Consider the following 13,132-nt stretch of genomic DNA (forward strand, 5'->3'; position numbering starts at 1 on the left):
GATGGTGCTCTTCTGATGGATCAGACCACAAAGGCCAGCCTTTATTCCACGCATTCATCAGGTAGCCTTGTATAGCCAACATAAACTTTACATAAACTTTAGGAAGCGAGCCTCCAGTGAAAATAAAGGCATGAGCAGGTGCTTTTAACTGTCAACATAATCAAAACATCCTGTCAACAATGAATTAAAAAATCCTTCTTTTAAAGATGCTGTGAGGAGGATCTGTTTTAATCAGACTGCAGCAGCACCTTTTGGCCCAGAGCTTCACACACCCTGTCATGAAGATGTGACTCTTAACAAGGCTTGTGCTTGTTTTGGAAATGAAAGGAGATCAGATATCATCTTTAAAACAGCTTTTCTTTGATCTAGACAACATTTTACCGGACACAACATGATAAGGTGAGGTAGTTATCAGCAGTTACATAGCACTGTTGTTTGAAACATGACAACAAGCAAATGCTGTTTGTACCGTAGTTTAGTAGCTGGTTGTAAGTAGCGCTGCTGGCAGCACAGTGCCCTGAAACACGTCCATGATGTGTAATCTTAGGGATTACCCGATTGGGCAGCTAAGAAGTAGCATTGACGGACAACCTACACTGGTGCTTATAATCTCATTTAAAAGTGTGGATTATGATCAGGCATTTATCTAGAAGGGAGACCTTTTCAAGATCACTTAGAAAGTCCTCACAGTCCCTTTGAAATGTACAATGCTAAAAAATACTTTCAGGATGAACAGATGCTGCTTCTTCGAGTGGAATCGTGAATCAGAGACAGAATCAGAAATACTTTATTGATCCCAGAGAGGAAATTAAATTTCAGTTTCATCCCTTCCAAGACATATGGAAAGACAGTGACAAGGGGTGGACAGGAACGGGAGAACTGTGAAAGACTAGGAAACGCCTGAGAGTGGCCAGGGAAAGTCAGTCTGGACTTCCTAGTTTTTGTAGTGTTTTTTTTTTTTTTTTTTTAAATACCACACCTCTTTATTTCTGGTCACGTGATCTCCTAAAATGGAACAAAACCACTAGGGATGCACCGATCCAACTTTTTGTCCCAATACCTGGGTTCTGTTTTTGGCTGATACTAATCCAATCTGATACCATTATTAGTTTGACATTCTCTATTCCTTAATATAAGAAGAGACAGAAGCTTAGGTTTTAGTAACTTCAGGATTTTCTAACTTTGTAAATCAAAACAAGATGATATATATTTAAACTGTCAGTATAACAATATTTTGTGGGATTGTAAATGTGAAAATTGAAACCAATCAACAATCTAACTTTTTTAAAAGCGTATTAGAACCATACCTAAACTAGGATTGGATTGGTTGAAAACAACGGTACCTTCATGAGATGATGCCAGGGTTAGCAAACTAAGCAGGTACAACTCTAAATTCATTGAAACATTTAAAAGAATTAATATGTTAACATTTAAGTCCCTACAGTTGCTCTTAGGTTTATGGTGTTTTAACTTACTTGTCCCACCATTTCATTTGCAGTCTTTATATTTACCTTTCAGTGCAGTAGTTTTCTCCTTGTCATCCTGACCAGCTATCTGGGCCATAGTGATCCAAAATATGTACAGGGCTGGTGTGGCAGCACAAAGATGAGAGAGCATGGGTCCTCCACTTTCAAAGATTTGCAGCCTGTCACAAAAAGGATTGGAAGGAAGAAAAATAACTGATGTGCTTTTGTGTCATATCCTGTCTGTTATCGTCAGAATGTGAATCAAACTACCTAGAAGTCACTAAGCTGTTGCACCTGTAAGATGACAGTAAGCCAAAACAACGTTGAATTGTTGCTACACGTGCTACAGTTGCACCGAATCACAAACATCGCCTGGACAAGCTACAACAATTTGTCGAGATGACTGCTATAAAACTTGGAACAATTATCATGAAAGCTGTTGCGTGTTCGCTGAACTTTACACACGTGCACGACATCAGTTATGCAACCACAGCACAGTTAACGCTGCTTTGCAACGCAGCTGCAGGCGGTAAAAACAGTCATGTTTCGCCTAAACCATAAACCTCGGACTGCTCTGTTACTGTCTCAATGACATTTAACATCTGTGAAATGTTTCGCTGTCTCATAAACAACTCTCAGACTGTTTGCAGTCGCTGTACACATAGCCAGTGCAACCATGTAGCTTGAGTTACAGTGGGATATTCGTGCTTGTTTTTTCACAGTCTATTAAACCAAACGAAACACGGAGTTTCAGGGAGGAACAGCTGTTTACAGGAGATGCATGCATGCTTTCTGTTCGACTCACGCACCATCATCAGTATTTGCCAGGAGTCCAGGAGCTGCTGCTTCCTTGAAATTTCTATAACAGGAAGGACTCTGAGCAGAGCTGAGCATGGAGCGAGTGAAGCTTCCGGGTTACCGGGGCAACGGACTGGAAGGGAGATTTAAAGAAACAGTGTCTCATCATCTGCTCCAGCGTACACAGATGTTTTCTACTGTTTGATACGTGTGTGACAAAACCTGGTTTAGTAAGTGGCTGATATCTACATTACTGTATATAATTGTAAAGCTTTGAACAACTGGGGTCCTTAGAAATGAAAAAAGAATAAAAATGTAAAATAACTGTTCACTGAAATTTATTGAATTAGCCTACTTAAAAAACACTGAACTTTTACAGTTTAAAAATATGACGTGTCCAGTAAGCATACTTAGAAGTGATTTTGTAGTTAGGAGAGGTAGAATAAAAGCTGATAAACTAAAAACTCTTGCCCAAACATATATTAACAGACTGTCATTTTCCTTCCTTCTTTCCATTTTCCTTCCTGATATGAGCTGGTTCTAGTTATAGTTTCTGTCTGTTAAAAGGAAGTTTTCTTTTACCACTTTCACTTGATTAATACTGCAAAGTGCTCTACTCATGGTGGATTGAGCAAAGGTAAGTCTCCTATCTTATTTAAATGTTAAGTCTTCGTTAATAATGTACCATCGGCAGGATGAGATCTTCTATGTTTGTAAAGTATTTTGAGATAGCTGTGTTTTGCATTATATGAATGTGGTTGACTGATTTATTTAACTGATTGATTGATTGATTGATTGATTGATTGATTGATTGATTGATTGATTGATTGATTGATTGATTGGTTTGTGTATGTGCCTCAAATAGTCTCAGGCTTTGAACACAGATTTAAGAAATAAGTTTTTTGTGTATATAAACTTGCCTTTACGTAAGAGGAAATGTTTTGCAATAACACTTTCAATAGCTCACAGTGATTCCCGGTTTAAAAAAAAAATATATATCTTAGTGTACAGTCCATACATTTTTTTTCTGTATCTACATTCTTTCATGGTTTAATTATGTGACATACATAGTACTCTTTGAGTATTTTTATCTTGTTGGTTTAAGTTTTGTGCACACCTTTTGTGTTGTGACAATTCATGTAACAACATAGCAAGAAAAAATATGTCTATATATTTCTGATAGAAGTTCAGTAGTTTTGGTTGCCTGATTTGGGATTTTTTTCTGCAACAACAAATACATGACTTTGCAAAACCTAAAAGTTGAACAATAAAGATTTCAGGACTACTCACCAAGAGAACCCTTTTGCACCAGCAGAAACATGATTTTCTTATAATGCTACCAGGCCAGCTCATGAAATGCTGACAAACAGCTTGTTGTACTCAGAGGAACATACAACAAAACTAACATGTTTGTGCTGTGATAGTTAGCTGAGGATAATGCACTCATACACTGAGGGTAATCAATTGAAATGGAAATGAGAGTCAAAGTGCTGTGACTGTTTATCCTGCATAAATATGTCATGATGAGCTCTGGGATTCTCAAATGTTTATGTAGGTTTGATAATCCCTCAATGAATACAGTACAATAGAATATTCAATTTATTCTTTGTAATGAATCATTCTTTGTTGTGATTTGTCATGAATAATACTGTCAGCTTTTCCGACAGATATCCTCCCTAACCAGCTAATGGAAATTCAAATAGAAAACCCAACAGGTATCCGTCACAGGTGGTAAGAAAGAAGCTCAAGTTTCTTTATTTACAGTTACCTTACAAGAAACATTTGACTACATAGAGCCCTTTATGTTCTCTCTGCATCACCAAAAGATAAAAACACAGTTTATAGTAAACATATACCAAGTGCAACATTGCTTCATTGCCTGTTAACTAAGAATCACAGGCACAATTCGGCTGCTGAACATTTTGTTGTCTTTGGTATTCCTCCAATCAAGCTGCATTTGCATTAGAAATCGAGTTAAAGACAAAAACACCTCTCTCTGGAGATAAAATGTTTCTTTCAGAGCACAGACTGTGCTGTAGCCTTTGTGAGCTTCATAAAAAAAGAGAATCATTTAAGCTGTTAAACCTTCATTTACAGAAGAAAGCATCTGATGTATGTTTTCACCAAAGAACTTCACATCCATAAATCATCATGAATTATTGACTGCACTGAGATTACCAAAACTGATCATACAACAGACAAAGAAATACTGAGGATGGTTTTATTTTCATGTTTAATTCTAAAACATTCTATCTCCATCTCATAAATAACAGAACATGGACAAACTTGGCAAAATATAGTCAGATATCGTATTACAGATAAAATAAATGTTTTCTCAGTTCCCACAAAACACTGACTGATATTACATTGGTAGGTAGATTTTTAGGACACACTGTAATCAAAAAAATACTCATCTCACTTTCTGACTGTAATATTTGATGTTTGCTTTCAGGAACCAGGAGAAAGTATGCTGACACCAATGTCTTTACACTCACTGCCTTAAAAAACATCACTACCAGTAGTGATCACACAGTCCCATCTTGTCCCAGGCAAACAAATCCAGGCTCTCCATTTCCCAGAACTGATTTCTGGAGATGTGCTCCCAAAAGATGAAATGCATCTCATGCAGCACAGAAAAGCACTGAGAGATTGTCTGCGTTGCATGCGTAGAGAGGAAAGAACTCTTTCAGTCTTTGTTGTTTTGCAGCTTCTTGTCCGCTCCCTGCTCACGTCTTCATGCACACACATATGCAAACTTGCTGCATATACACAAATCCAGTTTAACGCACACCCACACACGCACATACACACTAACACAACAACACACACAAATTTTACTACCTTGAGAGTTCCAAGAGAGTATTACAAGCAAACATTTACAACATGATAAAAAATTCTAACAGCCTGGACTGTTATTGGGTAGCAGTCTCATCAGATGGGTGTGTTTCCCCCTGGGTCTGCTCTGCAGGGCTCTCATCAGCTTCAGGAGGGTCCTGCAGTTCTGGGCTGCAGCAGCAAACGAAATAGGCTTTCTGAAGTTCCTCCACCATAGATTTTTCTTCATCTTCCAGCTCAGCACCATCCTGCATCTCCCACCTGGAAAGCATGAAGAGAGCAAAACATCAGCTGCTTTTTCACAAACTCACATCTGTTACTCAAGGTTGAACACAACACACATCAACAGCAAAATTCACGATATGCATCTCCAACAGGTTGTATACTGACCGCACCAACACACGGCATCAGAAAACTACCAAAGTGAAGTTCTTTTGACCACATTTTCTTTTAATTTTCGATTAAAAAAGGAACTTTAACCATTTCCAAATAGTCTAGGTTCATCTTAAAAAGAGAGAGAAACTTCTTATCAAACAAAAAGTTCTGTCAGATACCCCAGATTTCAACATTCTGGGACTTAGCATGCTCCACAACCACACAACAATTTCTAACACTGAGTTCATCCTCTCATTATGTAAGCATTGGGCCTTAAGTGCCTAATGTCAATTATTCTAGTTTGTCTTTCTGAAAGCACATTGGGACCTTGTTACATTAACCATCCTGAAGTTTTCAGGATGTGTTCATAAGAGCTGCCTCCAGAATTTTTCAAGGTTCCTTTCCCTTGGAAAAGAAGTCCTTGGACACAGGACACAACATCAAAAGCAAGCTACATGGAAATGCTTATAACACAGTAGCAGACTGAGCAACACTGAGATGACAGTTTATATTAATGCTACATGCAGGCAGAGGCAGTGCAGCCATCTTCACTGTGCCCATCTTGAAAATGTTTTTCTTTAGTAAACCTTAGATGTTTTTGCTCATCCTGCTTTGTGTTGCTCTTCTAGGTTAACACCAGCTGCATGAAATTAATGTCCTCACCCCTGCCTGCTCACTTGCTGTGATTTTCCCAGGGGGGGATTCCTGCTGCGTTTTCACATATGCTCACCCCGACTTCACTTGGACATTTTACCAGGGGGCTGACAAAAAAAACACATCAGTAAAGTCAAGGGGAAAATCTATTCGCAAGTTTTAAGGGAGTTTTGTGCATGTATAGTTTTAGTTGGAAAAACCTGAAAGACCCTAATCACTCTCTAGCTTTCTGTTTTACTTTAAAGAAGGGTGGCCTAGTAGAGACAGTGTGTTCTTTCAGACAAAGAGACCAGGGTTTATTTGTACTGTGAAAAACATAGTTGATGATTACTTCTTGTAAACTAAATCCCAGAAGTACTTAAATATGTCATCTTTAGCGATGGGAATCTAAAACCGGTTCCTGTCAAGAATCGATAAGAAATGTTTCAATCCATCGATATCGTTAGCCTTTGTGCTTAATGATTCCCTTATCAATTCTTTACATTGTGCCGGAGCCGTCGGGCCTTACGTCGACTAGTCTGCTGCAGCTGTCTTAGCTTAGTAGTTGGATAATGTTTACCAAGAAAACTCTTATTCAGGATTTTCAGCTTAAAGTGTGACTGAAGAACTGACTTCATAAAGAAATGTACATTACTCTCTCTCAGGAGATTCATATTCAGTACATTCAAAATGGTATAAATCACCTTATTTACCAAAATAACAAAACAGCACAAGCTTGATGCTAACGCATATGGGAAACTGCATTGATATGCTAGCAGTTAGCATACATCAGTATAACTTCAGCTTCAGAATAGAATTTCAACTTTCATCACAGAAACATATCACATCAACTCTTTGAAAAAAATACTGAGAATCTCAAATGTCAAAAGCTAACAGGCAATTGAAAGGCTCATGGCTGACTTCATAACTGCAGAAAGCTTCCAAACAACTTAAACCATTGCTATAACCACTTTGAAACACTAGATGGCCTACTTGAATTATTAATATATTACAACACAGTACATCAACGTCACATTGTGTGCAATTTTTACCTGTTTCTGTATAATTATGCCCAGAAATATACAGACTCAGGGACCAATTACATTTAATTCACTTTCAGTATAAACTCAATAAATGTTGTTGACACAGAAAACCTGTAAAGCTACTTTTTGTACCAAGAAAATTCACAACAGGAATTGAATCAGATTGACAAGCAGAATCAATAAGGGCATCGGTATTGTCAAAATCTTATCAATTCCCATCCCTGGTCATCTTTTGTGCATCAATTTCTTAAGTGACAGAATTGATGTACTTACTGTTTTTAGCGCTTTGTAAATCCCCAACCATGCTCTTTTAAGTTAATGTAATGAAGTAGTTTTTGTGCCCTAGCCTAACAAACAAACCGAAGACTTTTTTGTTCTGTAATCAACTTGGTAATGGTTGATGACCACTAACCCTCCTAAAGTGTGAATTGTGTTTGTCAGTAAGCTCTTACTTTCAAAACCTAACTTTGGGCCACTAACCAGTCTAAGGGAATCTCAACAAATCAGCCAAGTAAACAGAATGATAAATGAATGAATGAACACCTTTTAATAGATAGAAGTGGTAGAAGATAAAATTTGCTTTTTGCTCAAGCCTTGACGTGTCCTCCCCTACTTTTGTCAGCTCCTTCTCACAGTGGGCTCATACTGAAACTTTTGTGCTCCTACCCAGCCTTGTTTGTGTGACTAACACTTAGCATGGAGGAAATTTCTCTTCACATCTCGTTTAACCGCTTTTTCACTGTGTTGCTCCAGAATATCTTCTAGTTCTTTGAGCTATAATGTGGTTGGATGTTTTCATATGAAGACATCAACGCATAGCATTGTAATTCACTCTCAGTATTTCAATGGAGTCTCTTGACAAGTGACTGTGGTCAATCAAATCCATATGTAGAGCCTGCAAAAGACTTTCTTTGAGCTGCAGCATCACACCCTCTTCAAAGGAGAATTAAATCAGTCTGACTGCAAATGATTGCATTTTCATTGCAATCTCTGTGTCTCTTTTTATCCCAGCCTCCCACTCCTCCAAGTCTTGTTTCTTCAAACATGTAGCATATAGTCCTGCTGTGTGTGTTTGTGAGTGTGTGTAAGGAGGAGTAGGTAAATGTGCATCATACATGTGTTGCATGTATACTGAGATGCTGGCCTCTCACTGCATGGTAATTTGATGAAGTTTCTGTCTCAGTTGTTGTCTGTATTTGCACAAATTGGACATTTACATGTCTGATTTCATATCACCATCACTTTACCATATTTATACATATGACATTTTTCCCTGATGTCATGCTCACATGCTCAGGGTGAGCGCACATCGGCTGTCAGAAACATACTCACAAACTACGTTTTACATGTTCTTTTCAACAGTTTGTAGTGTACTGTATACAGTGCCCAGCTGTCAACATACTATGCATATCTTCTCCATGTCATATGCATATACATTAATGTCGAGGTATGAATGCTAAGCTGGCAGGCCTGTATGTTTATGTCAACAACAATACACAAACACTAAGTATTAGAACAGCCATGAAATTATTTGTATATTTTACAATGACTAAGAACATTACGTACATTTGTGGACCACGTTTTGTCAGCTAGTGTGTTCATGTATGGATGGTTTGAATAGCCTCAATGCATGCAGTCTAGTAAGGTCTCTTACCACACTTCGAAATTAAAGCAAATCTTGTTTTTTACTTAGATATTTCTCACGTCTCACCTGACATGAGCTACATGACATGTTGTCACCCAACTGCTTTTCAATTGCTGAGTTACTGAAGAGAAAACAGAAAGTGAAAACCTGGAGATTATTAGATAAAAGCTGCATATTGCATTAAACCACATCTAAGCTAAAATCTTTTAATCTGGAATTAAAAAATGCTACTCCTACCAACGTTGTGTTAATTCATCCCTAGCTAACATCTACACCAAATGACATTATCAGTATCAGTGTATCATTAGTTTATTTCATAGGTCAGTCAGTCTTACCAGGTAATTTCATTGATGGGTGAATCGAGCAGCATGATAGCTAACGTTTGACAGTTATTGTTAGTAAATGTTTTTGTCAAGGATGGTGGCCGTGTACGTGCTTTTTAAAGAGGGGAAGCGTGTCACATTTAGGAGGCATCAGTAATATGGCGTTTCCGCCTGAGGTTGTGTTGGATGCACAAACGTCTGACACTCATTGCAGAGCATCTCCAGACACCCATGTTCTGCAATGTCTCTGAAATGTCTGTGTGGGTCTTACCAGCTTCACCACTGCTTAATAACATCTGCGTATTGTTCTAGTGCGGCCATAGTGGTCTATTTATGTGTCACTCACTGTATATTGCCTTCTCTATCTCTGTGAACAGGTTTCAAGATCCGCGCAGTGAAAGAAAACGAAAAATAGGCCGTTATTTGTTTTCGGGTTTTTGATTTGGAAACGAGAAATGAAATAACAAGTCATTATCGGCTTTCCAATTTTGGATTCTAAAACTGATATGGAATGAACATATTATACTCATATATATTAGCCTTCAGTTAATTTACTTCAGTAACACAATAAATACAACTTATAACTTTGAACTCTGCAACATTATAACAGAGTTTAAGGTTCACACTCTTATTTTGATGTCATGGTAAATCACAACTGTGAAAATGTTGTGAGTTACTTAATTAAAGGAGAATGTGTTTTTGTTAAAATAAAGCTTTCACAGAGTTGTTTCTCATGTTGCTTTTTTCTTCCTCCAAATACAACTGATGTCATCTTTTTTCATTCCAGACATTTTTTTTTGTGTGTCTCAATCTGAAAGTCTTTAAATTCAACACAGACAAAAGGAGACACAGTTAACTCTGCCTCTGATGATTACTGGAGACTCTGCTGGGAGACTGCAGATGACTATTAGGGGCACACAAATTGCCCCTGTATTATTCCTTCACTGACATAAAATCAAAATCAGTTCCACTAAATAACTATTATGACGTTCAAACACACACAAACAAAACAATACAAATGTCACGCAGTGTGCAAAACAAGAGCAGGTAGGGAGAACAGAGAGCTGGAGGAACGGCGGCCAATAAAGGAGGGAGCAAGAGAGGAAGGAAGACAGGAAGGTACGCTAAAGGTTTTTCAATGTTTAATTTTCAAATAGGATTAAGCAGAATGACATTTAGCTGAAGGTTACAGGCTCAGCATTGTCTTAGCTGATATTGATATGCAGGAGGCGCCCTGCTTGTCACCGGGACAAACACCGTTGATGAATGAGAAGCCTTTCCCCAGGAAGGTGTTAAGTGCAAATTTGAAATGAGAGCGAAGCAGAAGAGGGTAGAGAGACAGAAAGGAAAAAAAAAAAGACAGAGATTGAATTACAATGATAGTTGCCATGTACACTGTCACTAGATAATGTTGCCAAAAGTGTAAATTGTTCCGCAAAATATAGGTTGCATATTTGTTGAGATTGGTTGATCTTGGGCTGAAAATGAGCCAAAAAACACACAAGGTGCTCTGCTGTGCGTGTCTAATTTCAACAACTACAAATCAACAATGCCTCTTAGAAATGCATAAGTAGGCGAAAGTTGACAATAACTTCACTGTATCCTCATTTCGGCAAGTTTTTCCCCCGGAATTTACATCTTAATAAGGCGAGTCTTACCCTTTAATTCTTATGGGCTCTGCTCATTTCTCATGCATTAATACTGGAGCTGCTGACTTGGCTCTTCCTCTGAATACAGAATAGGACACACATATTAAGACTCATATATTTACAGGATTGATGCCACGGGAGATTGTCTCAGAGTGAGATGAAAAGGCTGGCTCAGATGTATTTCAACGTGAACATCAGTGTAAGCTGGCCTAATCATGGGGTGATGCAGGCACGAGACAGGGGGAGCATCTATCCTGATTTTCAGCTGATAATGAGCAGTGATGTTTGACAAATTAAAAGCATAAGCCAGAGATGCTCGGAGATCATCCTACAATCAAGCTACTGAATCTTACTCAAAACACACCACAGATGAAACTTTAAAGTACAACTTCAGCTACGGCGAATAACAAAAAGGAAAATCTGTGAAGAAAAAAATTCAACATTGAGTTGGGAAAGCAAAAGGAAGAAAGAACAGCTACAAAAATAAAACAGGCAGAGGAAGGAGTGAGAGAAAGTGAGGGAGTAGAAAGACAAAGTGCTTCAGAGATGGTGAGAGACAGTGGCCAGTGGTTTCCTGTGCAGCTGTCAGTGGGCTGAGTGGTTTCTCTCACAGTGTCGGGTGTTTGTGCTGCGCTGGGTGCCCTGCCTGCTCTGCCACTGGGACCGCTGTTTGTTTAAAAGGCTCGCCTGTCAAACAGAAAGCGCCACCGACTGCCAGACACTCGGCTAAATGACTCTGACAGCAGCCCTAATCAGAGGCTTTGCACATTGCCGCGGGGCCTGGAGGATCCATCATAACCCAAGCCTAAATATTTAAAGTGCTAAACTTTCCAAAGGTCAGGCCTTTCCATGCATGCCAGGGCGACATGTGTCAGAGAAGTAGGAAAGAGAGGCAGAAAGAGAGCGACTATAGTCAAATGTCCTATCATTTTCTCCCACGTGAGACCCCCTTTCAGTTTTTAGACCCTCACAGTCATGCTACTTTTATTGAACAGACTTGAACCTCTCAGGTGGGGTCAGAATCTTGAATTAGACTGAGAAATAAATTATAAAACAATATTTGTAAGAAAAATAAACCCATGTCAGCTGTGGGTTTCAACTGACAAGAGTCCCTTACTAACCCAGACACTCTGATTCACCCTTTGTCTTCGAAAAAAAGGATGATATATAAAACCTCGTGAGTCATAAAAACAAGCTTGTAGACAGCACTGAGTGAGCAGTCTCCTTAAAGAAACATAAAGTCACCACTGAGGGATGAACTTGTTCAACCTGACCAGAATAACTTTTACTGAATGCAAGCAGCAACTTTTTTGCTGGAATTAGACTGTATGTAGGAAGTCAGTGGATTAACATAGGTGCAAGTTATGTAAACCAAGCTAAAGAAAGTATATAGTATGTGATCTATAGACACACTGTAGCTAAGTTAAGCCCATTGTATTGTTTGCATATCATTTGGCCTCTTTGTCAGAGTGAGGACCCCGCAGGAGTCTGACAATGGTGCACCAGAATAATTCATTACAGGAGAAAAAACAGAGCACTCTAAGAGTTGACAGAAAGCATTTGGCGTGGTTGTTCATGTCACTGTGATTAGTTTTAAGTGAAGCAGATAAGTGGTTTAGCAAGCAGTCACAATATGAGATCTACAGCAATCTTGAAATTAGGAGGAAAAAAAGGTAGGTGGAGGGAGGCAGACAGCAGGAATACAATGATCTAAAATAAAAAAGAGAAGTCTTATAAATTCGGAAATAACGACAAAAAATTATTAGCCAGAAATGGATGTTGTACATAAGAATTTGGTTCAGTTGGGGTAACTGACAAGTTCACAATACAGGGCAGGGGGGGTCATCTCTTTGACTCAATTTCCATTGAGAAGCAAACATCCAATTCAATTTAGATATGTGCCTGTGCTAAGCTACGAGCCAGAGGGAGATTGTAACTGACAGCCATTGGACAGCCGGCTGGATTTGAATATTGACGAGACAGAGACTTGACAGAAGGGATTATGCTCTACCTTCTGACTTACTAGCCGCTACACTGATCCATTCTATTGTCACATCAAGTCAGTGTCAGGCCTACAGTATGTCCGCGTGGTGGGCCGATGCCACTCACTATTAGACCCTACCTGAGATTCATCTCAATCCAAACTGATGTCCACTGAAAAGCTACCAGAAACACAGCAAATTGGCAACGACAGAAATATGCAATATTAGAGGAATTCTATTTCAGAGTAAACAGGAAGCATTAGCTTTTCTCTTCAGATGCTGTGTTCAATAAAGGCAATCATAAACTGATACACATGCAGTACTGCATTAGATCAAATTAGAACAGTAACTGCAAACATTAACCTTCAACCTCTCAAAACTGA

The 13,132-nt window shown here is 38.7% G+C and overlaps 2 protein-coding genes across 5 annotated transcripts in view; both read right to left on the minus strand.

Moving 5' to 3' along the window:
- The window catches only part of arb2a (ARB2 cotranscriptional regulator A), a 157,418-nt gene extending 155,037 nt beyond the window's left edge, over positions 1–2,381 (minus strand). For both annotated transcript variants that reach the window (XM_074670747.1, XM_074670746.1), the window contains exons 1-2: positions 2,276–2,381; positions 1,512–1,645 (exon numbers count right to left, since the gene is read on the minus strand). In XM_074670747.1, coding sequence (XP_074526848.1) covers positions 1,512–1,617 — 106 coding nt within the window. In that variant the 5' untranslated portion in view covers positions 1,618–1,645; positions 2,276–2,381. The remainder of the gene's footprint in view (positions 1–1,511; positions 1,646–2,275) is intronic.
- Positions 2,382–4,177: 1,796 nt separating this feature from the next.
- The window catches only part of kiaa0825 (KIAA0825 ortholog), a 132,840-nt gene continuing 123,885 nt past the window's right edge, over positions 4,178–13,132 (minus strand). For all 3 annotated transcript variants that reach the window (XM_074670733.1, XM_074670734.1, XM_074670735.1), the window contains one exon: positions 4,178–5,360. In XM_074670733.1, the coding sequence (XP_074526834.1) occupies positions 5,177–5,360 (184 nt within the window). In that variant the 3' untranslated portion in view covers positions 4,178–5,176. The remainder of the gene's footprint in view (positions 5,361–13,132) is intronic.

Source organism: Halichoeres trimaculatus, unplaced genomic scaffold, assembly GCF_033239565.1.
Source record: "Halichoeres trimaculatus isolate MK-OKI-2021-1 unplaced genomic scaffold, fHalTri1.1 fHalTri1_scaffold_5, whole genome shotgun sequence".
In the NCBI taxonomy this organism is placed as follows: Eukaryota; Metazoa; Chordata; class Actinopteri; order Labriformes; family Labridae; genus Halichoeres; species Halichoeres trimaculatus.